At 40.1% G+C, this 26,519-nt stretch overlaps 2 protein-coding genes across 6 annotated transcripts; both read left to right on the top strand.

Annotated features, from left to right (window-relative positions):
• Positions 1 to 3,907: 3,907 nt before the first annotated feature.
• On the top strand, positions 3,908 to 9,133 carry csad (cysteine sulfinic acid decarboxylase). Of its 5 annotated transcripts, none has more exons than XM_044351849.1 (14): positions 3,908 to 4,868; positions 4,960 to 5,102; positions 5,190 to 5,316; positions 5,429 to 5,519; positions 5,942 to 6,164; positions 6,306 to 6,385; positions 6,777 to 6,831; positions 7,203 to 7,319; positions 7,444 to 7,508; positions 7,669 to 7,750; positions 7,854 to 8,053; positions 8,320 to 8,371; positions 8,465 to 8,554; positions 8,761 to 9,133. In XM_044351849.1, the coding sequence occupies exons 1-14, from the start codon at positions 4,814 to 4,816 to the stop codon at positions 8,932 to 8,934; spliced, it is 1,554 nt and encodes a 517-aa protein (XP_044207784.1). In that variant the 5' UTR covers positions 3,908 to 4,813; the 3' UTR covers positions 8,935 to 9,133. The 5 variants fall into 5 exon arrangements, with proteins under 5 accessions (XP_044207784.1, XP_044207782.1, XP_044207783.1 ...); XM_044351847.1 differs by having other exon boundaries at positions 7,830 to 8,053; XM_044351848.1 differs by having other exon boundaries at positions 4,957 to 5,102.
• A 103-nt stretch (positions 9,134 to 9,236) lies between these two features.
• On the top strand, positions 9,237 to 15,882 carry znf740b (zinc finger protein 740b). Its single transcript, XM_044351852.1, has 7 exons — positions 9,237 to 9,488; positions 11,423 to 11,574; positions 11,766 to 11,996; positions 12,340 to 12,474; positions 12,564 to 12,693; positions 13,151 to 13,269; positions 13,491 to 15,882. Exons 2-7 carry the CDS (start codon positions 11,530 to 11,532, stop codon positions 13,665 to 13,667), a joined length of 837 nt encoding a protein of 278 aa, XP_044207787.1. The 5' UTR covers positions 9,237 to 9,488; positions 11,423 to 11,529; the 3' UTR covers positions 13,668 to 15,882.
• The last annotated feature ends 10,637 nt before the right edge of the window (positions 15,883 to 26,519 follow it).

Raw genomic sequence — 26,519 nt, 5'->3', positions numbered from 1 at the left:
CTAATTTCTCTGTTAAGGCATGGAGAGGATAAGCTGCTGCGCTGGCTCACTCTTGAATTGTATACATGCATAAATAAACACACACACACACACACACACTTCATCTACAAAATCCTAATTTTCCAGGTGCAGAAGTCTGTAGAATGAAGCCAGAACCACTCATAAGGAAACAGTATTTTTCTCCATCAGCACGGTGGAGCGTCCGAGCTATTATACCATCCACCACTAGCATGCACATACAAATGGAGTTTGCCACTTGACAGCGTGAGCGATGGGGCCTGAAAAACACAAGGGTATGAGTGGGATCGTGCTCGATCAGCGGCAAAGTAAGTTCATTTTCATATTCCATACAGAATATGCTCCACTTGTGTTGCAGTGATATAATGCAAAATGACTAAGTGCACACTTCATAAGCACATTATACAGCATTTGGAGTTGAAAGCTCCCAGAATTTTAACATGTGTATAATTTCAGAGATCAGTAGATCACTGCATTTCAGCCTTGTATAAGTCTTCATAATGTATCTTCTTGAGATCTCTGATTAAGTAGTCTGAATAAGTGCATATGGCAAATTTATAGCATAATAAAGTCATTAGAACTCCATAAAGGTGGATGAATTGTGCACTCCTCTCATATACAGCAGTCTCACCTGGGTGGTAAGAATAAATAATAAGAATAAATGATGCCCAGGCCGACATAGCTTTGCCTGGTTCTCTCTACTCTTTCCACCCACTGTAGGCAGAGAGAAAACTGGATTTATTCAGACAGCTAATACACACAGTGACTCAGAGTGTATACTGTGTGTGGATGACATGGGCGCAGGAGGATTTTCCTCTCACACAAAGCAAATATCTGTCCAGGAATAAGATATTGATTTGTCATTTCCCAGAGCTGAAGCTGTGTAAACAGGCTAAGCAGACATGTGACCGGTGGTTCCTGATAATTGTTGTCCAGTAACAGTCAGAGGCCTTTTCTCTGAGATGTTACACTAAACTAAGATGTGCTGTTACTGTAGATCCTACATCATTCATGTTGACTTGGTATAGCATGCATGAGTCTGTATCTTTTATTTGGTATTCATGCAGTGAATCTTTTGCGCTCACACAAAGCAATCAAATATTTATTCCCATTTTTACAGCATTCCACTTCCACAGCATGAACGACCACACATTTCTCGATGTTGACATGAATTTTTGAATTTCTTGTTTTGCTGAGGCGCACCCAGGCAGAGAAGCCATTTAGTTTACAGTTTAACAATTTTCATGAATCATAACAACAGTGAGTGTTTCTCACTCACCAGGAGTGCCTCCTGGTTAAGGAATTTGAGCTCAGTGAAACAGCTCATCATGGAAGATAATGTACTGTACACACAGATTATTATTATCATCTAGATAGATAGATAGATAGATAGATAGATAGATAGATAGATAGATAGATATCTATGATATCTATGCCAATTTATACACACAATATATATTATCATTTATATATATAATTTTTTACATACAAGACGAGAATTCTTCATTATGCAATGTGTACTTAGATCCACCAGATGTCACCAAACCCTCTCGGCCAGGGAATATTAGTGCAGCTATATCATCCATCCACTAGATGGAAGCACACAGAATTAAAGTGCAAATATTGTCAATGTATAAGGCTGTAGTCTGTCGAAGACACACAATGAAGAACAAGCAGCGGGAGAAGTGCAGCATCTCAACAGAGGAAACTGTTTCATTGTTGTCTGCAAAAAGCTGTGTAGTCGTGTTTTTTATATGAACGCAGCTGTTAGAGTGTGGTAAGACCTTTATGTGAATACATTTTGTTTGTTGCTTGAAGACAGTACTCGGTGTGTGTGTGTGTGTGTGTGTGTGTGTGTGTGTGTGTGTGTGTGTGTGTGTGTGTGTGTGTTTGTGTGCGCGCGTGCGGGTGTGTGTGTGCGCGACCCGCAGAGAGAGAGAGAGAGAGAGAGAGTGTGTATTCATGTGGAGCTGAACAACAGCAGCTGAACAGGTAGAGAGCAGAAAACCAGGAAGTCCTAACGTACTCAGCACAGGATTTACTGTATGTCAAGAGAAATACACTGTAGCCTCAGTGAAAGTATTTTGGCAATAAACATATTTTATATGCAGTTTTCATCTTATATACTGTTAGTATACTGTAACTACATTGTAGTTCTGATTTAAATAGTCAAATAAATACAACTAACTAAGGGTTCACTAGTGTGTACTAGATTTTTTCTTGAGCTTTCATCTGCATCTCACAGTCTTCCTCAGGGGATGAAGTTGGCCCAGTTTAAATTCTGATTTTAATGCAAGCTTACCGTCAGAGTGGATGCCGATACAAGTTACAGATTAAACAACCCACAAATTATATACCAATTGCTGCAAAATTGAAGTAGCTCTGCTTGTTATTCAAGAGCATTTAAAATGTTTTAGTTTATTGATCATTACTAGATCACTGAGGGGACTGTCATTGCTACATTGCCCATGGAAGTAACTTTTTCTCAGAGGGTGTTACCTCAAATAAATGTCAGATTATCGTCATATGTCATCTCTGCAGCCATTGAAATATACAAACATAACTGCAAAAACCTCAAAAGAGTTTGCTTGGTCATTTATGACATATTTATGTGTTATACAAACTTTTTCCTTTAGATGCAAAATCTTTTGAAGTTTTAATGCAGATTTATCCCATACTCACTGTGTCTACTAAAAAGCAATAGGATAATTTGGCACATTATTGCCCCCCCAAAAAAGTGCTAAATGCAATCAAGATCTATCAGTAATATCCAGTATTCATACATGGTAAAGGTTTAAAGAAGTACAGCCCGACCTCACTGTGAGAATCTAAATGGAAAACAACAAGAGACAATGAGAACTCTGTAATTTTGAACTATCAAACTGTGTTCAAGATTAGTTTCTTTTTTCACATTTGATATGTGCTTGTGTTAGAGAGATTTAATAATTTACCATCACTTTTTTCTTAGGAGCTGATGTAAGTGACAGTCAGTCATGGATGAGGAACCAGCGGGAGAAATCCAGCTACTCAGAAGCCAGAAGGCCAAGCTGATAGAAATTCTAAGTGCAGATGCCGACTTTGTACTGCAGCATGCAGACTCTCGCTGTCTGCTGTCTCTCTCTGGGTACCAGCAGGTGAAAGCTTGCCGTATTCCCAGTGAGAAAGTGAGGGATCTTCTGGATAATATCATCCAGAGAGGGCCCAAGGCAGCACAGGGTCTACTGGAACTACTGAAAGATGAGGCCCTGCAGGAAACCTTCCCAATGCTTCAGTTTGTTAAGGATTTGCAAGTCAACAAGCTGTCCTCAGGTAGAGCAAAGTATTTTCAGTAATCTCATTTTCAAACATTGTTAGACTTCTGTGTTAAATATAATTGTTCCCTCTATTTACAAGGGGAAAAAGAAACATCGAGAAAGAGAAAATCCACTTCTGATTTACAGGAGACCATTTCATCCAAAAAGATCTGCAACAGTGGTGAGTCAAACTACACTTGAAGCTTTTCCCCTCAAAACATCATAAAACCATCACCTACTTTATTTGCCTCTGCTTGTTTTGCACAGGATCTCACTTGGTGACGGAGAAGCAGCTGATGACCGTGGCTCGTGCTATTGGCAGATCGTGGAAGGAGATTGGCAGATGCTCACTGGACATCCCCTCTGTAAGGCTGGAGCAGATTGAAGAGGACCATTCGCTCCATACGGAACGAGTATTTGCAATGCTGCGCTTCTGGCGTAACCGCCAGAGGGAAAAAGCCACCGCCACTCATCTGTACTCCCTGCTTAGTCAGGAAGTCTGGGAGCTGCCACCTGAAAGCATCGACTTTCTGTTGGAGACTGACTGAGGCCTTCACTGCCTGATACCTGCTGAGACTGAAAACCCTCTCAAAGGGCTTGTTTTTACTGGAAATAAATGTGTTTCTCATCATAGATCCTGCCATTCCATTTCAGGAAAAAACAACACTTGAAGACTATGTTATGGGATCAATCAAGAGTCATACATGTTTATCCTGAGAAGCTTTAGTACCAACAGGCCTCTAATTCTACGTACACCGCTTTCTTATCACAACGCATTTTGATATATGATTTTATGATCAAAAAAAGTTTGTTTTATGAAGGTTCTTTGAAAGAGGGATTTCTCTTTTTTATTGTTAGCTGGCTATAGCATTGATTTCCATGAACCTTTCACTCAGGGATAAATAAGGAAAATAACTGAGCCGTGCTAATTTCATTTTAATGTAAATACAGAAGGGCATTAAAAAATGAGAGAGATCATCTGTAACTTTGTGGGAGAAAAATGTGATTTTCTCTGAATGTGCAGACACCACAAGTCTGTCATCAAGTCTGTTGAGATAAAGGAGACACATGAAAAGGAGGGTAGACAAGAAGGCATTGCCAACCACAGCCACATTAAATAAGCTCATTATACCACAGTTGGTGTCTCTTCCCTGAAAATTCCTATTACAAGTTAAGATACTCTTGAAAATAAGGTAACGTGGTTGAGATCCAATGAGAAACATTTAATGAAATGCACAATACCTTGATTTATTAATGAGAAATTCTCGTGTGAATTGATAAAAGCATTTCTTTTTTGTCACAGAAACTCATAAGTCAGAAGTTACTGTATTTCTCTGTTGTTTTTCTGATTCAGTTTCTTCATCCCAGACGACATTATTTAACTTTTTCTGGGACAAAGGTTGACTCCCACCCACTCCTTCCACTTTGTATTCCACTCTGCATCTTTGCTTTGTAGCCATTTTCTGCCGTCTTCCTCGTCAGCACAGCTTAATGACGGAGTAATGAGTCACCAGCTTTTTAAAAGCATGGATATGGCAAACATGTTATCATTCTCATGTAAGTACAGTATGCTTTATATGTCTGTTTTTATTAAAAGTAACTTTTGATAGAAGTGTCTTTCTGTGTTTAATCATTACAATAACAGCAGATGGGCAGGCCAAGAAACCAGCTAGTCTGCATGACCTGAATGAGCCTCTTACTAACCACTCTGAGGGCCAACTCTTCTTGAATGAAGCCTTCAAAATTATTGTGGAAGAAGTGCTCTGCAAGGGCACGGACATCAAACAGAAGGTCTCACATGACATCTAAAATCACAATACTGTCACATCACAGCGAGTGTTCGGAACAAAACTCATAACCCATGTTTTATTCCTGCAGGTTTGTGAGTGGAAAGAGCCAGAGGAGCTGGCTCAGCTGCTGGATCTGGAGTTGAGAGAGATGGGGGAGCCACAATGTAGGCTCCTAGAGAGAGTAAGAGATGTCGCCAAGTACAGCGTCAAGACAAGTAAGACTGCCAGAGACAGCAAGGAAACAGACTGAAATTGATTGACCCTCATTCACTAATAATGTGATTGAGGGTCAATGAGGCTTTTTTTTTTTTTTTTGGTTTGTTTCAGGTCACCCGCGTTTTTTTAATCAACAGTTTGCCGGGGTGGACTACCATTCCATGGCTGGTCGGTTCCTCACTGAGGCTCTCAACACTAACCTGTAAGAATCAACATAAAATATAAGACAGTTAAGCAGAACATCTCTGAAATATAATATTAGATATTATTATTAATATAATATAGATGGAATGCAACAAATACGACCTTTGAGAAACTTAAAACATTCAGTTTATGTTGAGACTTTGTTATGTAGGTGTTTTATTTTTCAAGGCTGTAATTTATGGTCATTTATGGTACTGTGTGGTCCAAATAAGGCATATAATGCAACATACAACCTCAAAAATCACCACAGAGAGTTTTCAACACAAAAGCTGAATTATAGTAGTGTATTATAATAGTAGTGCTTTTATTTTATAGGTGTTCACAATGTTGTGTCAACCATCTTTATTTATACTATCTTTTAGCTGTATTCATTTATTAGCACTATCTTCATTAATGACATTCTGTGTGTGTGAAATGTAGCTTCACCTATGAGGTGGCCCCAGTGTTTGTGCTGATGGAGAATGAGGTTCTGAGAGGGCTGCGTTTGCTGGTTGGCTGGACAGAAGGTGATGGTATTTTCTGCCCTGGTGGGTCTACCTCCAACATGTATGCCATGAATCTTGCACGCTACCGACTCTTCCCAGAGGTCAAAAGCCAGGGGCTGTGGGCTCTCCCGCGATTAGCCATCTTTACTTCTCCAGAGGTCAGGAATGGCTGTGTAACGCATATTGATGATTTAGAGTGGACTGAAACTATCAGAGGTGTTCATTGAGGATCACATTGTAGTTTGTGTGTTGTTTTTACATAAATATGACTTAAAGGAACATTTCTTATGTTTTTACAGAGCCATTACTCTGTGAAGAAAGGGGCTGCCTTTTTGGGCATTGGGATAGACAATGTCATCTTGGTGAAAGTGGATGATGGGTAATGTATTGTTCATTTCAAGAACTGAGTGACTAATTAATAAATTAGTCCATCAATTTTCAAAATCAATTGATTGTTTGAATCATTTATCAAGCAAAAATGCCCCAAATTCTCTGGTTATAACTTCTATAAAAATGAGGATTTACAGGTTTTCTCTATTTTATATTCTTGTAAATTGAATATATTTTGGTTTTGGTCAGTCAAAATGAGCAATTCAGTGACATTAACTTTGGCTCTAGCAGTATGAGCTGGGTATTTTTCACTATTTTCTGACATTTTATAGATTAAATGAATAAATTCATAGATCAGTCGATAATGAAAATAATCATTATGGCTCTCAGGGTTCTATAGCATCACCTTGCTTATGTGTCTGTTCTCTAATGTGCTGCAGAGGCCGCATGAGTCCAGAGGACCTGGATGAAAAGATAAAGCTGGCAAAATCTCAGGTAGTTCAGGCAGGCTTGGAAGATTTTATAGTCACATGTTCCAGTAGACCCTCCAAATACATACTGTATGTCTATGACCTATTTCTCTAAGTAGGTGAACATTTCATTCAGTCTGTATACAACATTGCTGAGCTCTGTATCCTCACTGCTACACTGGTGCCTGCTATCACACCAAACTAATATGCATATTGTTGCAATAAATGGTTAAAAAGGTTGACATGAGTGTCCTGACTGCACTGACGTTTAATAAGTACTCAGTTTTTAACAATTATTATCCATCCACAAGATATAACAAACCATAAAAACTGGTGCGTTCCTGCAAACCAGAAAGTACCAGGAAGCTGTATTCATTGTCAGTTTGTTTCTACCAGGGTGCAGTGCCTTTCCTTGTAAGCTGCACATCAGGGACCACAGTGCAGGGTGCCTTTGACCCGCTGCACCGCATAGCTGATGTCTGTGAGAACCACAAGCTCTGGATGCACGTGGACGTGAGTCACCTGGTGGAAGATAAATTCATATCTGTTGACAAGCCTCAGATTTTGCGAGACTTGTGTTGCGTTTGTAAAAATTTTACAACCTGTAGAGTCATGTCTGTTTTGTTGTTTGTTTCAGGCTGCCTGGGGAGGGAGTGTGCTCTTTTCCAAGCAACACAGACATCTGATGAAAGGTGTTGACAGGTATTAATATGCATGCCAGGAGCATGCGTTTTGCATTATAAAGAAGGCAACATCTTGCCTGTACATGAGTAAAGTTAGGCAGATATGGTCATACAGCGCATACAAACAATACATTTTTTATTGTGTGTGTGTGTTTGTGTGTGTCTGTGTGTGTGAAAAGAGCAAATTCAGTAGCCTGGAATCCACACAAGATGCTGGTGGCTGGCTTGCAGTGTTCTGTCTTGCTGCTAAAGGATACCACGGTTTGGTTTCACAATTTGAAAATTACCTGATAAAGTTTTTTTTTTTTAAAAAATGATTAAGTACAAACTTCTTTGACAGCCATTCATCTCTACTTGTCCTCAGAACTTGTTGAAGCAGTGCCACAGCGCCAATGCCACATACCTCTTCCAGCAAGACAAATTCTACGACGTGAATCTGGACGTCGGGGATAAGTCAGTACAGTGCAGCCGTAAAGTTGACTGTCTGAAGCTGTGGTTGATGTGGAAGGCTGTTGGCTCCATCGGCCTGGCAGAGCGTGTAGACAAAGCTTTTATCCATGTTAGGTAAATAACGCATGCAGCTCCAGCACAAGATAAACTTGAGATAGTTTAGGTCAAGTGAGCAAAACATCAAGGAAAGAGGGAATATGTGGGTTTATCTTGCACAGCACGTTAAGACTACTTTTGATATCTATGCCCCTCAGTCACCTAGTCTTTGCTTACTAGTGAATATTTTCCAATACAGGAGGAACATGCTTAACTTTTTTAACAAAAGCATGGAGCTGAGTTCTGATCCAACATAATGTGACAATTTAGCAAATCTCCTGCAGATATCTGGTGGAGCAGATGAAGAAAAGAGAAGGGTTCCATCTTTTGGGTGATGTAGGTTAATTTTTCAAGGGCACTGAGAAAGATTAGTTGCTTTTTTTGTCTGCAAAATGTTGATTACTTGTCTGTATTTGTCTCCATGGACAGCCGGAGTTTGTGAATGTATGCTTTTGGTTTATACCACCCAGTTTGAGAGGGAAGGAAGGAAATGCAGATTACTGGGAGAGACTGGCAAAAGTAAGTTTATTTATTACATCAGTGGACTGGCTACACATATTGCACACAAATTAAACATTCGATTTCAACCCTTCAATTATTTGTAGTGTGCATGCTTTGTTTAAAAAAAACATATAGGCACCATCTTCAAGTTTTCAGCTGTTCTGAATCTAACAGTTAACTGTGTGCATGTGTTTTTTTGCTATTCCTTTTTTTTTGGTTAAAAGGTAGCTCCAGTCATCAAGGAACGCATGATGAAACAAGGCACTATGATGGTGGGCTATCAGCCTCTGGGAAACAAGGTCAATTTTTTCCGTGTGGTTGTGTTCTCTCCCCTTGTTACCCAGAAAGATACGGACTTCTTTCTTGATGAAATTGAGAGACTGGGAAATGATTTGTGACTGAAATCACAACTTATCAGATGTGTAGCCTTTGTCTGTTTATAATCGCCTGACACAAACCTACATGGTACCAAACTGAGAGTTGTACTTAGCGTAATTTAACAAGCTGACATAATGTAAGGAGTTTCTCAGCTGAGAAATTTTATGACCATCATTGATGAATGAATGAATAAATAGAAGGTTTGTATTCTTAATAAATGTAAAATGACAATGGGTTTTTTGTGTTGAGTGAATGTTAACCTCGCCAAATACTTAATACTTTAAAACCAGTTAAAAAACATTTCCCCAGGACTGGAGAATTATTAGCCACGTGGGAATGTACTCTTTAAAACTTTACTCTTTGTCCCAAACAACAGAGTCCACCACCAGTCCCTTACAATTATGGCCGCCAATGTGGGTCATTCCGCTTCTATCACGTGACTGAACGTCTGACCAATCACGACTCTCCCCGGGGAGCACTTCCGGTGGTGTTTCCTGTCAGTGTTTGTAAACTGAGAAAAAAATTGGAAGTGCGACAAGAAATACTAATCTGCGAAACTCTAAAAAAACGAAAGGTAAGAAGTCGGTGCTCCAGCATAGTTTACTCGCGACTATTGAGATATTTTCTAATCTTCTTACTCTCCTGTTTGTGGCGGCTGCAGCCCGGGAGGGAGGTGGTGTTTCGTGGTCGGCGCTGAGCCCGCACGCCCTGCCTGGCTGTTGTTGTGTTGTCTGGGGCGGCGGGTTGTTTTGGGGGGGGTGGTGGAGGGGTTCAGTCATACAAGAGTTGTCCCAAAACCTAACTAATGCTACTGGTGAGCTAGCTAGTTAGCCTTTTCTGTTTAATTCAGCTTATACTCTTATCATGCTTCACACGTTTAAATATATACTTCACAAATCTGATCTAAATAAACCCAAACTGCCTTTCCAATCGATACGGTCCCGTTTGATTAATAAAGCTCACTTGTTCAGAGATGGTCACTTTTCCAACAGGGTATCAAGCGTTTTTTAGTATAAGTAAGACTCACAACCTCTCCAACACAGATTATTGTCAAGATTAAAATACATTAAATGAATGGAAGCTAACATGTTTCACCAAAGTGATGAATTACAGTGTTTCTGTTTATTATCAAAGGTTTTAAGCATGGTCAGTATCGGTATATATCTGCTATAGATGCTCCTGTATTGTCTTACATAATAGTTTAGTCATAACACTGCACCACAATGTTTCCTGCGATACAATCAATTTAGTTTTGGGTAATGTGCATGGCGGTATTACATTAATATGCACTGGTGCTAGGAAATTTATACTAAATCATGTGCCTTTCAGTGCCAAGGATGTAACCGTGGAGCACTTAGTTTTGGGTCATTCCTTTTGAACTTTAAGACCCAACTGCATTGTGATAATGATGAGCAGGAATTGTGCACCAGGGTTTTGTCTGATTACAGACACATTCAATTGGCTTTGTAGGTTTTTTTGAAATCTGTTCAAACCAAGAGTTAGTCATGTTTTACAAATGTATTGTAAAGTTTGCACTTTAAGAGGATATAACATAAAAGCCCACTGACTGGAGCTAACAGCACTACATATATACTTGAGGAGAGAATGCTGCAAACTAGGAAGACAACAGAAACATACATAATGTTTGTATTGTTACAAGTATGCGTTAAACTGTGCAATTTATTATTTATTTATACATTATACCTATTAATTCTAAGGTGATATGTTTGTGATGTTTGGTCATTATCATGCAGTGCTATGGAATTACTTCACAGGTCAATTGACTAAATGATTGGAGAACCAGCGTTTATTGCATTCGCAGTTTTATTCCATGAAATTCAATTCAGTATTGTGACAGACTGCCTGTTGAAGTATTTGAAACACCTCAGTGATTCATGACTTTCTCTCACGTCAGTTGATTTGTCCTACGAAACATGACTTGGGCAAAAACCAATATGACTTATTAAGATGTAGACTCAGTTTATAGGTTTACTTCTTTAGCTAATGCAATGTTGTGTTATATTAACTTGCTTTCAATCAGTTCAGAAAACTGATGCTTTTTAAGATGCCTAAAACAATATAATTTAGATTATATACACTTGCTGTTCTCAAACTGAAGCTCACAACTTTTAGATACTTGCTCCTTTTATACTTCTCAGCACTACCTCATATACAAAGCATTTGTGTGATTAACGTGTCATACCTTAAACAGATGTCTTTTATTTGTTTTTGAACATTGTCTTCATTTTTTCCATCAGATTCCCCTCTTTTTGTTTCCTCTACTTTGTTGTTGGTTTTTCTGTCAACCATGGAAACATGTGGTGTGCACCAAACCATTGGGGCTTTCTTGCCTGATACACTGCACATATTAGTGCTTAACCTACATTTCTGGATATATTATATCCAGAATGTGTGGTTTATGAATTGAAGTAGATTGGTCTGGTATTCCAGCTCCTGATTCAAGCATGTAAAAATCTCAGCATCATGTTGTCATGCCTCTACTTTCAGGCTTGTGCCCCCGATGATTTGGGTGGGTGTGGTCTCTTCTGTTACCCCTCATCCTGAGTGAAGCCCCCCTCTGTTCCCCTAAACACGCACGCATTCAAACTACGGCGATGACACACCATTCCAACAACCCTGTTCGAGACCATATGAAATGGGTCAGTGGAAGTCTCTTCATCTCCAGAATCACCATCATGGCTTTTTACTGTGTGTTCCCAGTCCTGATGCCAGTGCATTTCTCTGTTACTCCCATTACTCGACTCCCCCCTCCTTCCCCTGACTCCTTGTCTCTATGAGGGAGTCCCATGGCCCCCCTCTTTCTGCTCTGACATGTTGTTTGCGTTGCTAGGCTGGGTTGCTGGGCTGCGAGGCGGTGCTGTCCAGCATGGCCCTGATGCAAGCCAACAACATTCCAGGCCAGAAGAAGATGATGTCAACGTTGGGTCAGGGGCACAGGGCCAGTCCTGAGAGCCATCAAACCCATTCACAGCACAGCCACAACCACCATGGACACCAGGTTCACCACGGACAATCCCACAGCCACATGGGCCATCTGTCAGCTGGGAGCTGTCCACCACTGGTGAGGGAGATTCCAGCCACACTCACTTTAGGAGCTTCTCTGTTTGTTTTGTATATAGAAAAAAAGCTGGTTAATTCTGCGATTTATAAACTTTGTTGTCATGAATAAAATAAAGTTGTAAATAGACAAGTGTAATGAAAATTAAAATGAACAGTACATCAGAAAACAACTCTGAGGCTGGATACTAATAGCTAAAATTCTCTAACTTTCATGTATTTTTGCATTGGAGTTATATATGATTTTTTTAAAGATGTAAATATGTGTTTGCTGCTTGATTGCAAGCTAGCATATAATCTTGTTTAGTGCAGCAAAGCTTACCTTCTACCATTTCTTCCTCCAAAAGCTGATTCGAAAGGATGGTGATTATCACTCATCAAGAATGATGGATGGAAAGGACATGCAGGCAAACCAGAATATGCAACCCAAGAAAAAGCACAAAAAGTCAGGGTCATCTCACAAAGTAAAAGAGAAAGTGGAGGTAAGAATTGTTTCAAAACTACACGTTTAAATGTAAGGATTTTCTTGTGCCGTTCACTTTAGTTTAACTAACTGTGTTATTGTTGTTAGCCTTTACTTCCCCCAATCGATATGGATGTCGACAGTTCCTTGAAAGTCCAGAAGAACTTCATCTGCGACCACTGCTATGGAGCTTTCCGGAGTAGCTACCACCTCAAGAGACATATACTAACACATACAGGTGAGAACCCACAACCTGCGTTTCTCTTCACTGCAGTGTGGACTTCTTCTTTCCTTTAGTAGTTAAATATGGGACACAGGGAGGTGTTAAGGAGTATTGAGGCCACTATTCAGCTCATGAAACCTCAGCGAACTTCCACTCTACAGAAACTCCATCTGCTTGGAATAAACTGCAGAAAAAACATAGATTCTAGCCTCCTTAAATGGTTTTAATTACTGAATTGGGCACATACAAATTGCATGTTGTTATTTAATTGGTTGTAATGTTATAATTTTTATGTTGCATGTTTTTTCTGTCTTTGTTTTAGTAAAAGTTAATGTCTGTAACATAGTGGTGCTGCTCTTTTGGCCAAGACTCGCTCTTATTTTTGAGCAAGCAAATGATAAATGCATCCAGTGAAATGTGCAGTGAGTTCTGATAAATGCTGATAAATGATTTCACCTGTGATTGTTCACAGGGGAAAAGCCATTTGCCTGTGATGCGTGCGATATGCGGTTCATTCAGCGTTACCACCTGGACAGACACAAGAGGGTTCACAGTGGAGAGAAGCCGTACCAGTGTGATCGCTGCCATCAGGTTAGTCAGCCATTCTTTCAGTTTAGCTAATATACTTTACATGTACTTCATATTAGTCAGCTTCGTAAAACATTAAAGGACGGGTTCACAATTTTACAAGTCTGTCTTAAAACAACAGTCAGGTGCCCAAATGAACACTTGAATAGATTTCTCTTGCTGTAATCATTCCTCCTGTTCTGCTACGTTGTCTGAAACATACGTCTGTCTGTTCCTGGCTCCAGAACTTCTCACGGACAGACCGGCTGCTGAGGCACCGACGGTTGTGTACAGTTGGGATAAGCAAAGAGGAAAACCAGTCATGCTGTGACACTCGGGCATCAGGGTACTCACAGGACGCATCAGCCCACCCAGCCTCCTGGAGCCCCCTACAGCCTTCCAACAACCGCCTGACTGTCTGACCCTCAGCCTCCCTCAAAGACCCTACAGACAGTCTCCGGCTCAGTAATGTCGCTCATCAGAGCTCAACAGTACTCTAACCTGACAACAGCCCAGCTTAAACACAACCAAACTTTAGTTTGCTCTCACCAGCTCATTCATAGAGCTTGATAGTGGATTTTTGTACTTTTTCAATGTACTGTTACATTCATGGTACAGGTGGAGGGGCAAGGACTAATTCATATCCTTGGTCAACAGGTAACATTATTATGGCAATAACTGAATGATGAATGCATACATCTTTTATTTAAAAGGTTTTTTGGTATTGCTGCCAAGGGATTGTAAGTATTTTTGACTGCATCAACTGCTGATGTATCGTGTAGCGCCACATGGGTATCCTGCTGACCTGCAATCAACCCCAGCGCTGCCTACTACTACATATGGACAATTCACTAAAGGACACAAACACGGAAACATTTAGCTTTTTAATGTTCAAGTCCTACTCATTTTGTGTTTCTTACACTACTAATCATATACCAGCTACTGCTGATAAGAGAAAGATCACAGCAGACTTGTGGTCCCTGCTGCCTTGAGGTAGTGACCTTTCCAATACAGTTGTGTTTAATATATTTGACACTGATCCAAACATGGAAGGGGCTTATTACAGAATAGAAAGCAAACTAGTAATCCATTTTTACTTCATGTACAAGACTGCCTTTTCCCAACACACAAGTCTTATGTGGATCTAAATGGATGTCTTAAAAAAATTCTCATCTGCTATTTATCCTGCTGTTAAAATGAAAAACACTAAAAAATAACTAGATGCTCCTGAAATGTAAAAAAAAAAAAAAAAGCTTAGGTTTTCAAATAGGTGTGTAGAGACTGTTTGCATACACATTAACTGTTCTACCTTGTTTTAAGGGTTTTATCTTGACTGTTAATAAGTTACAGTGATGAAGAATACAGTAGCAGGTGAGAGCTCTGATTTTTTTTTATAATCATAGTAACTTGAACAAAGTTAGTCTGCTTTTTATGACAGTAACTGGATCTATGAACTACCTGTCTGTTGCAGAAATGAGATGATTCCTAAAGTGCTTCTGTAATAACCCCCCCCCCCCCCCCCCCCCCAATTTAAATTCAGTTTGTTTACTATCTCTCTGTTCATAGAAACCAACGTTAGTCTTATTTTTTCCCACTTCAGTGTCAGTAGAGTCTCCTGCTCAGTCTTCCGTCCTTTTAAAAGTATTTTGGTGAGTCTCCTGCTCAGTTTCCTGTCCTTTCAAAAGTATTTTATCAAGTGAGGCTAGGAGTTGTGAGTCCTCAGCCTGTTCCCAGTCACAAGTTTGACAGCCTGTAAAATCTTTAAAAACAGATGGTTTTAGATGGCTGTCAGTCGTATTTTTAGTGGAGTTACTGGGGAAAGTTTTTTGTCAGTGCTTGTGAAAATGGCCCAGATCAATTCAAACATTTTACAATAAGATTTGGCTCAATCATAGATTTCGAGAGCTCACCTCTTGTCTTTCTTGACCTGACTGAATGTGATCTGAATACAGTGCCATGTCATTTCATCTCCAGTTTAACCTTTAGCATCTTCAGTGAAGATGACTAATTGTATGTGGTGGACGGGGGAATATAAGGTCCATGTGGTGTTTTTTATGATGATAAACCTACATTATACTATATCCAGGCCTGTGTATGGTTGAATCAGTCTGTAAACACTGGACTGAAGACATTAGCTCAATTGTAGAAGACCACATGAGTTTTAACAGTTGTTATCTGTTTAGAATAATGTTTTATAGTAGACTTGGTAGTTCTGTTACTGTCAGACTTTTAGATCACTGACTTATCTACTGCTTATGAAGGTAATATATATTTAAATTGTATTAGGGGTAGAAAATAGTATGTATGGGGCCCACACTCCAAAAGATCAAAGTATTTACAAATTTATGAACTGTAGTCTGATGATTTCTGACAACTGAAAAAGTCCAAGGTGAGACATCCTTCAATTTGCTATTCTCTTGCCCTTTTAGTATAGCAGCCAGGATTAGTTGACATATTTTTTTTTATTTTTCTTTTGCATGTGTTTGTTGGAGGATCTTGTATACATTTTGTGATATTTTATAAAATGTGAGCTCCACCTTCTTAAGTCATTTCAGGGGTGAAGTAAATTTTGACTCTGTAGTGAAGGGAGTTTTAGGGCCCCAAGTCTCAATAAAACTGTTACACTTTTTAAACAAGTGCATGTTGTTCACGTGTTTTGCAGCAGTGATGCCTCGAGTGATTTTCTAAGGATGCAGATTTGAAAGTAAGACTGAAGTTCAGTCTGACTTGAATTATGTTCAGAGGATTTTGCAGCATGAAATACTCATTGATTATTTTGACCCATTTCAGTCTTACTGAGCCTCAGTCAACATAACATGAAAACTTATATTATCTGTCTTCAGTTGAACATTACTTAAAGAATCTTAGACTAGAACTGCAAAACATTTCAGAAATATGTAATGCACTAATTGTGTCAGCAGATGGCATCCATGACCACATGAGGGCCAATTTTCTATCCAGCATAGTGATGAAGTTGAAGACACACCCCTTTTTAACCCCTTTGAGTGGTAATTCAAAATAAACACACAATTCTCTGAGTCAAAAAAAAAAATACAATGAATTAACATGGATGAAATAAAAGTCAGTTAGCTCTCACTTTCTATCAGGGTTAATTAATCAGTTATTTTTTTCTTATCAAATAAACGGCAAATACAGTTTGCTGCACACGTAAATGAGTGTTGGGAGGCAACAGTGAACTAATAAGATTAAAGTAATTTTGCAATTGGCTTAAGTACAAAGTTTTGGCCAGAAGACCATGAAGCAACAATTAGACAGCTAAAGACATCACATTATACACACACAGTTATGAGCAAGTCATTGATCAATCTATATGTTTAAATGAATTGATTAGTTATCAAGAATGACTCATGTCCATCTCCAGTTACCAGTCTAGTGTCTTAAAACAGCTTTTTCTCTGGCCACTATTCAAAAAAACATTGTATAAAATTTATAATGATATGAAGCAGTGAGAAACCTCACATCATGTTTTTTTCTTGATATAAGAATGAAAACAATCATTTATTACATCAAATCAACAGTGACTGTCATTACAATACAGTAGTGGGTTTATACAAAGCCTTGTGTGCGCCACAAGAGGGAGGTGTATCCTAAGCTACTGTCTGTTCACAACCTTCCTTGAGACTAGTATGGTGCTTATACTGTGTGCAAGTCAATTGATCTGTACTTTTCTGGGGCTTTTTAAAGTACTTGCTAAAGCTGAGACAACAGATGATCAGTATACCTCTTCCACGAAGCAATTACTGATATCATGACCTGGAGCTGGTTGGAAATATGTGACTCTGATCTGATGTTGCATTACACTTTTTGGAACTTGTAAAGAAATGTAAAAATAAAGAGTCTGGGTTAAAACAGTCACATTTTATGAGTTTTTAAATCCAGATTGATTCCAAAACTGCAGAGGAGGAATGTAAAATACACAGCAGTCAGCTGTCAACAAAGATGATTTCTTAAAAATATTGTTTTTAAGACTTTTGTAGAGAGAGCAAATGCCAGTAGATTGGCTGAGGAGTGTGACTTCATAAATGCAGATATCAAAAAACAGGTGCTCTTTGGATCTAAGGAGCACCTGAAGAAGACTGAGTTGAAACGCATAGGTGCTAAACCCATTTATTAAAGGCTTTTTCATTTTTGCAAAGCAGTGTGCCTTGGTATTTTTGGCTATGACTTATTGATCACGAAGCACACGTACAAGTCTAACCTCTCTCTCTTTTTTTGGACTCATGCTTTCAAGACACATAATTGTCAGAGTGGGCAATCAAACAGACATAACCGTCTGTGCGGTGATAGCTGATACCCGCATTCTTCAGACAGGAGGAAAGAATTTCTTCAAGTACATTGCCCCGTCATTCTCCCTGCAGGGGTATTGCCACATCAGTCGTACGTTAGGAAGTGCAGATCATACCCTTTAGCACCTTCCTCTTTGCTATTGACCAGTTCTTTAATTAAAGCATTAGGATAGGCAGGATGAGATCAGCCTGAAGGCTGCTGGGAGTGTGTGCTCTCCCCCATGGGAGACATCCCCTCCCTCTGCAGCCTGATTTACAGCACCCACAGGCCCCCGGCACTTAACAATGGACCTCCTTAAGTGAGGTAGATGGGGAGGAGATCAGAGAGGGGGAGATAACACTCCATCTTCATACACAAAGTGCTGAAATCATCTAGGTTCGAAATCATCTCCGCGAGACAGACTGATCATGGAGTCAGTCCAGAGGTAAAGTGTAGGAGTGCTGCCTTGAACGCAGACTGGCTCACTTTATCAGGGAGGAGAGTCCTCTTTTAAGACTGATAGTCAACTCTCTACATGCTCACCTCTCCTGTCAGAGGTATAAAAAAATAGGCCCTCCAAACAGAAATTTCCCCAACAACCAGTAAATCTCGACTGACTGCACATACTGTGGCTCTGTCAACACATGGGTGATTCAGAGGTTTACAAAAACAAGTGCTCAACAGCAGAAACGTTCTGTCTCCTACAAATGTTTGGATGCCCCCTGATCAAATACATCACAGGCTCAGAGCAGATGATTGAAACCCTCCCAACAATAGCTCCTGCTATCTTCCTTTCCCAGAGGTGTGGGAGAGCCTTTTCATCTCAGGCTTTGATTAATAAAGGAATAGGTGGTTGGTTGAAAGCAGCAATCTGCACCCCCCCTCAAACATCCATCACGCCTGTGACAGCCCACCTCACTGTGTTAATTAGCGGTGATATTTAAGCTGTCTGAGGTGTTCCATGGCCGTCAGCGTGGTGGTGCTGCTCATCATTAAAATTTCAATTCCTCTGTCCAGGTTACTCCCATTTTCCTGGACACCTCAGTGAACACGTCCTCAGACATACACTCAGAAGCAGGGATAAAGTGTTCACCGAGCTCCAAATGAAAAACTGAAACGTACAGAACGAGTACAGAAGAAATCTGAAATTAAGTAAATCAACTGTGACCCTGCACTCTCTCTCTCTTTTAATGTTAAGTCAATTGTGTCAGCATAGATGTAAAAACATCAATTTGACTTATCACACTTGCTCAATAATGATTTAAAATTACACAAACGCATTTGCCATAAATCTAAAGTTCTTGTCAAACCATGAGCACAGAAAGTATGAATGCATTACTTATTAATGATTACCAAATATTGTAATATTCTCTAATACTGGGGGCTATTATTCAGAAATTAATTATGTATGTAGCTGAATCCTGGCCTAAGTTATGATCAAAATGCATCATGCGCCAGTCTGAGAATTTTAGTGGTACAAAATTAAAGAATAGCAATGATAGCAGTGAAGGGTGTCTTCCCAAATGGCAGCCATTTTACACCAATCTGAAAACAGCTGGACAAAATGGCCTCCAAATAGGCACAAATTTGGTGTATACATATTGTCCATAGGGTGTCATATTATCACTGTTGCTGCTATCAAAATGTAGTAAACATATGGAAGTTACAAAGGGGATGTGTGCCAGCCACCTGCCTTCTAAAATGTCTCTGATGGGGAAAGTTTTGTCACGTCATGCGTCAAATTGTCCCACATTCAGACATCTGCCACTGCTTCTCTAATTAGTGTAACTCAGCAAGATTAATTAGCCTCTGCATATCATTCCCAGTACTCGGTATATAACACAGAGGAGTAAAGAAGTGAAAGCCATCACCTGTCTGACTGGTAACAAGGGAAAAGTTTGAATTTGGCCTACTTTTAATACGTTGAAATCATGAATATTCATACATGAATATGAACCTCCAGTGAACTCAGACATTGCAACCTGAATTTTAAAAATAAACTTTTTGCAATTTGGCTTAATCACATGTACAGAGTGAAGTGTAAAAGATTTGAGAGACAAAGAGAAAAACTGAATTGTTGGTATAATGAAACAACTTGGAAAAAAGTTATAAGCTTGACTGAAACTTTTTGAATATGTAACTACAAAAGTCAATGATGGTTGAATTCCATTTAGCTGCTTCAGTTTCAGGGTCTTGGTATTGTGCATGTTGGCTCACTGTCACGCTGTCATGGCTTCACTTGAATAGAACTGAGTCATTGTTAAAGTTAGTAACACCTGTGTTTTACTACTATGACGAGGTAGAATATCTGCTGTGAAAAAGGTCTATTACCCACATTAGGTTTGAGTTTCCAATCAGCACGAGACCAGCAAGACTGAGTGCAGTGAGGTTGCTGATATTGATGGTAAAGTGTAACTTGTAAATCAAGGACAGATTGTACAACCTCAGTTCAAGTCACTGAATCATCTGCTGCAACGAGAACAATGTTGTTGTTGCTATGTTTGTATGAAGGCATCCTGCACCGCGTTCCACACCTTTGCTAAGTGTTCCCAGTATGCAGATGTATTACCGAGGATCAAGTTCAGCTGTGCAGGACCTTGCTGCGGAGATTTATTCAACCAAACAGTCATCCACATTCCCCTTGACAGGATGGACGCCCCGGCGCCCTGTCGAGTCTGTAAAAATCACTTTCCAACTGAAGTGCGTTTAGCCTCGACAGATACATTAACATGCCTTGGCCTTACGCCACCCTATTAATCTACAGCTTGTTGGGACACGTTTGGACTAAGACGCTTTTGTAGGGAACAGCCAACCAGCCACAACATGGGTCCCTGAGTGTGAGCGCCAGCTTCACAGTTTTGCCTTCCTCTAATCTTGCAGGTCACTCTGACATCTTATAGTGTCCTGAAAGGGGCAATATAGCAATTTCATGAGGACTTTCTCATCATTTATGGTAGGCGAGGAAACAATGCTGTTAAAGTTTTACGTGTATGCAGTATCTTAGGATGATTCATTATCATCGACTGCAGGATTATACAGGCCTTCTCACTGACACCACATGGTTGTTATTGCAAACAAATCTACAGCTGAGCTGAGCAAATCTGTGGCTTTATTTGTAGTTTCACCTGACCATGTAAAGATAGGAGATAATCAGACGTACGTCAATAATCAGCTGATGAGTAGATTCTCACACCTGTGTCTTTGTAGAACCGTTTGAACAGACTCAGCCATTTTTAAATCAGTGTTTAGAATCATAATATGATGAGTCAACATTTTGGGCTTCAGAGGTGCTGGATGTTCACTGCACTGTGGGAAGTTATTTACTGTATCTAGGAAATCCTCATCTCTATGAATCAGTTCTATAGGATAGAAACACACTTAACAAAAATAGGGAGAAGTAAAAATGTAACCATCAATTTACTCTCTAGTATGAGTCAATTAGACAGATGTTTCCATGACCTCAAAACTGCAGGAATAGTGCTAAAAGCACTAACAAACAAAAAGAACCATAATTGCAGTATATACTGAAGAATATTCATACTACAAAGAGCAGAATAGCAAAAACACAAGCACACAAACAGAGCACCGTGTCCATAGAAAAGGCCTCATTGAAACAGTTAACTCTATACAGGTATGTTTGTCTCAGCCTCTTCTAACACACCGCCAAACTATCCATCATTCCTCTGAGTTCAGAGGGATCATGTCTCTTTAAGATGTAAAACCTGTAATATTTTTCTTACGGGGCACATTGTCAGAGGGCATGCTGTGTAACCCCAACTTATCAAGTTCACGAGAAGGTCTCTTATGAAATTATGCAATCCCACTTGACAAGGCAAGTCCAGGGCTTTCCTCTCTGTTTCTTTATTTTCTGACAGTTTTCCACTGGAGCAGATGACCTCACGTGTGACGTGAAAGAGTAAAGAGAGGGATTTGATATCCAAGGGAAACGGTGCATGAATTCACTAGAGGTTGATAGACAGGGCAGGGGCAGCCATGCTATTTACCCTTAAATATTTCCATGGGTCAAGGCTGTTACGGGGCCACATTCTCGCTCTTCTTGATCTTGTCAGGATAGACTGTCAGGCTGATGAAGAGATAGGCTGCAGATAGATGATAGCGTTGCACGAACACTGGGGCTGCGGAGAGCAGATACAGTATTCAGACGCCAAAGTGACATTGACAGTTTGCTGCTGTTGATCAGCTATGCTATATGGTGATTTACTCATTTAGGATTGTCTGACCCCCAAGTCAAACAAAAACCTGCTGATCATGAGAGATGTGGAATGAGAGGAGAAAGACAATGGCTTAGACAAATGCACTCAGGTAGAAAAAAAACCTCAAATCAGAAGCAGGAAGATGGTATGTGTGACTGGATGCATTCATAAGCACAGTGGGACTTCTTTCTCTGACATTATCAGAATATTTTGTGAACTATTTAAAGTATTTTTTGGAAAGACACCAAGCATTTTCTCCTATCACACATTTCTCTGTGCTCACAAGAAGGTCTCTTCTCCTCTCATGACGTTAGGACTATTGCACTCCAGTGCCACCTCCCTTCAGGGATAAGATTTTACGATTGCAACCTGACACCGTTTCTGTGTCCTATAAGCGACAGAGCTGTAACTCACTTCAAAGGCAGGAGGCATCAAATCACAGTGCGCCCATAAATTAACCTGTCAAACCTTGGCCAATGAGAAGGCAGCATTAAATCTCAGCTGTCACGCTGGCGGCCAATGGAAAGACGATGGCAGTAAATCTGTCAGGGCCGAGTCTGTTAAGGGTGTTGTGGTGTGGTTGGGGAATCCACGGGGAGGGAGGGGAGAAAGTGAGAAAGAGTGGATGACAGAGGGAGGAGGGAACAAACTGAGGGTTCAGGGGTATGCCACAGAGAATGCTTTTCCTTACATTCTTTGGCAGCGCTATGAAAATACATACTCGCATTCAGTAAAAAATAGTGGAAGACATGTGCAGGAATTTTTTCATGCAAAACAAGACTAAACATGGCCAGAAAAAAAGCTGAAACAGGCTGTATGTTTCCCTGATGGATGCAGTGGGAGTTGAATAACACAAGGAGAAACACTCATAAAGCTTTACGGCCAGCAAGGCTGTGTCTTATGTTGACTGTCTACAGTGAAAATGACTGATGGCCTTTCTTTAGTGCTCTTTTGCATCATTGCTAGACCAAAACTTAGTGTTGACTGATAACAGCGGTAACACAGTAACCTCTGACTGCCATGACACAGCACCCTCAGCAGCAGCAGCAGCAGCAGCAGCAGGCGCCCGGCTACACGCTGCCCTCAGGATTAGAGTCTGTCCTTGAGGGTCTGTAGGAGGGGAAGCCTTGGGTTCAGTCGAGCCCATCCACTAACCAGATGTGCCCCAGTTGTGCAGCTTCACAGGAAGATAGACTTGCCCCTGCGGCACAACAAAACCTGAACAGCTAGTCTTGAGGATTTTGTTTTGCCACTTAACCACAAAGAAAACATAACATGGCTCTGCTCCATCTAAGCAGAGCCAGCTTTTGAACAGAGTATTTTCACATCCAGCGTGCATCCACTATCACTGTTCTGAAGCATGCTTTCAGTTAAGAGTAATGGACTGCACTGGCACAAAGGAACTGAGGGGAAAATAGCAGAGGGAAAACACATCAGGTAGAATATTTCCTCGATTAACAATGCCCTTGGTGGAGCACTTTGATTATCCTATCAAAGTTGAACATTTTCATGTGATAAATCCTTTAAGTATCATAAAATAACTGGTCTTGCAAAGGCAATGCTATTCCAACCCAAAGAAAACAGCTTTACCCTTAACAAAGCCCGCAATTTTTTCACCAACCTGTAACGACGTCCAATAAACCAGCCACATTTGTGGTGACATTTTTATCTTACATCAACAAAAAAATTAAACATTAGCATCAGAATTTACAGTCATCTCATGTCATTACTATGAATACTTTTTTTTTCCTTCAAAAAGATAAACAGCGTGATGAATTATGGCAAAGGCAGGCAAGAGTGCAATGGTGAAGGTGTTGTTTTTGGCCGGCTTTTCCTGGAGTGGCCATGATTCTCTATTCTATGGGAATCCATAAACAGACCCAGAGAGGGCAACTGGGGCCATAAACCACGTCAGGCTGCCGAGATGCTGCAGAGGCAGAGCGAGCAGGCCTGGGCGCATACCTCCTCCTCTGTGGCTGCACACATGTACACAAACACACAACCACATGCGCTTGGAGCAGCCTTTAATGACCTATTTTAAAAAGCTATGTTTACAATGATTCTGTAGATTTGATATCAGTTTAGTTTATTTTTAAAACTCAGTGACTGCAGCTCATTAATAAACAATCAAAGAGCTGATTTCCTTCCAATGCAAAAACGTATGTTGATGTCTTTGTGTTGATGTTAGCATTATCTACTGGATGGAAATGTGAATGCAGTAGGGGCAAAATAGCCTTGTTAATTTTAATACAGTGGGTCATTAAATATCATGTGGGTCTTGCCCTTTGTCCTGCTCAGACAATATAACAGCACTTCCTTTAATATGTTTACCGTATTGGATCCAACATACTGTCATTGTTTTCCCCAGTGTTTTCTCTTTAGCAGGGCAAGCCATTGGATGGCTGCTCAGGCCCATTGACTATGACATAAAGACTCTGTAAGCTTACAGATGATGATAATTTATTGACTCTAATTCACACAGTCCACTCACACACACACACACACACACACACACACACACACACACACACAAGTGCATGCATCGATCAATTACAAGGCTCTAGCCCACACGTCTCTGACAATTTTACTGCATGTTATGTACAGCATGTCAAAACATGGCGTTTCAAACTGTTATACTCATTCTTGTATAATTAATATAAATTACCTCACTGGTTTTTATGATGGTGCAACTGTAATTAGCGGATGAAAACGAGTCACTGAGCTCCCAATGGTGCTGTAGGGCATCTAGATTAAAAGTGAGGGTCTGGACAGGCACCTGGGGTGGGATCTGTTTTAACCCCATCTCTTCCCTGGTGTGCCCTCGCCAGGATCTCATCTAATCACATTTACTGCTGCCTCCTTCTGCTAACCTCGTCCTCTTTAACCTTCATGTTACATCCCCCTCTCACTGAAACCACACACAGACACAGAGACTGTCCTCATTATACCAGCAAACTGGTGCGATAACAGTAAACTGGTGTGATAATGGAGTCCATTTATAATGATTACCTTTCCCTTCTTACTGCTCTTTCTCCAGTAAAACACTTAGCAAGTAGCACCAACATAGCCTCCATTCATGCTATCTCTGCAGCTATAAAGGGCCACAGATTCAAGGGCTGAATCAAACTGGAGCAAAGCCAAGACAATATGTCCACAGGTCAGAGCCAATAACAGTTTCATTGACTATACTCCTTTCTGTGACAACATCAACCCTCATGTGTGCATCCAGGCGCAATCACACACACACATCCTGTTGGCTTAGTATGTATCAACTGTTATCTGCCACCGGTTAACTGTGATTGATACACAACATGCAAGGAACATTGTTCTTATTATCACCTGACTGATACTGGATTTTTGGGGCCGATACTGAAGGTTTCAAAACTATGATCAAGATAAATCAGCTGATACTAATTTTTTAAACACAAACAATGTTGAATGGATCCCTTAGATTTTTTTTTTTTTTTTAAAGAATTGTGACCAACAAACATTTTACAGAATAAAAACAAACTTTGCTCTCTGATGGACAAACTATGTAATGGAGATCCTGTTTCTAAATTACTTCAAACATAGTCTGGCAGTTCTGTACTGCAATTTTGTTGTTCCTCATCAGCCAGCATACAGTTTACATTAATATCAATGTATCTGCAATAAGCTAATAATGATATATAAGCCTCGCTAATTTATAGTTCTAGTTCTATTTTCTAAATTTTCAGGCATTTATACATTTATACAGGACATACAAAAATGTAATTATACTTTCTATTGTATCATCAATAGAAAATACATCCAGGGCAATGTTCCAGACAACAGTAAAACCAGTGAGAATTAAACAGCAAGCTTTCTTTATGCTGATTTTTATATTCCAATGTTTGTGATTGAGATAAGCAGCTCCAATCAAAGACATTTCACTGACTTTCCGTAGGGCAAATGATGCGTGAAATGCTCAAATTTACTTTCTGCATTCCGACATAACCACTAATGTGTGTGATCCTCTCTACTAACTGCTCCAGGCCATAGACAACTCTACATGAAGAGTATTGCCTCGCTTCATCTGCTTCTTACTTTGATGTCTAAGCCAAATGACTAGGTATAGATAAGAGAAAGAAACTTTAAAGAATTGGCAAACTCATCATAGATGCCAAGTAATGCAAAGGATATAAATTGTAGCTAAATGGCTTTTGACTTTGGCCAACAGACATGTCACAACATGCCAAGTACAGTAGTTCCAGGGATGAGGTGTCTCATTTTAAGGACAAGGAAGGAGACCTGAGCTGTAACACAACCTGCTACCTACTCTGGTTCAAATTAGGCATGGTTGGATCTGATTGCTGTGCAACCAGCACAAATCTCTGCAAGAAAAAAATATCTTCAAGTGATCTGCATGAGAACATATGGGGATGCCTAGATGGAAGAGTGCAGATACATCATTTCATCTCCTGTAATAGGCACCTGGTACCAGCATGATGTAGTGCCTATTCTCACATCCATTTTCCTCTGAAGTGTATCCTTCATTTGCATTAAAATGAGTTTATGAGGTTACCGTGTAAAGGTGGGGGTGCATACATGAAAGCACACAATTCATGATGCACACTGGCTCTCTACAGAGTAGAAATGAATCAAGTACGACTCCATAAAACTTATCTGTATGTCACAGTTCTGTGTAGCTGCATGAATGAGTCTCCTCCCCTCTCTACCCTCATGTCTTGAATATTTGTGTACCCCAGTCTTGCACTGTGATGCAGACACCAGGAGATGGAGCCCTTGCTCTTG

The sequence above is a fragment of the Thunnus albacares genome, chromosome 5, assembly GCF_914725855.1.
Source record: "Thunnus albacares chromosome 5, fThuAlb1.1, whole genome shotgun sequence".
NCBI lineage: Eukaryota > Metazoa > Chordata > Actinopteri > Scombriformes > Scombridae > Thunnus > Thunnus albacares.
The sequence above is the reverse complement of the archived record's forward strand: the minus strand, read 5'-3'. Positions and strand labels throughout refer to the sequence as shown.

Excerpts from the sequence above, each read along its gene's own strand:
- znf740b (XM_044351852.1), top strand. The coding sequence starts at position 11,530 with ATGACACACCATTCCAACAACCCTGTTCGAGACCATATGAAATGG. Across the intron at positions 12,475-12,563 it reads AAGTAAAAGAGAAAGTGGAG|CCTTTACTTCCCCCAATCGA; the intron begins GTAAGAATTGTT and ends TATTGTTGTTAG. Across the intron at positions 12,694-13,150 it reads ACATATACTAACACATACAG|GGGAAAAGCCATTTGCCTGT; the intron begins GTGAGAACCCAC and ends GATTGTTCACAG.
- csad (XM_044351846.1), top strand. The coding sequence starts at position 4,814 with ATGAGTCACCAGCTTTTTAAAAGCATGGATATGGCAAACATGTTATCA. Across the intron at positions 5,520-5,941 it reads GAGGCTCTCAACACTAACCT|CTTCACCTATGAGGTGGCCC; the intron begins GTAAGAATCAAC and ends TGTGAAATGTAG. Across the intron at positions 6,832-7,202 it reads TAAAGCTGGCAAAATCTCAG|GGTGCAGTGCCTTTCCTTGT; the intron begins GTAGTTCAGGCA and ends TGTTTCTACCAG.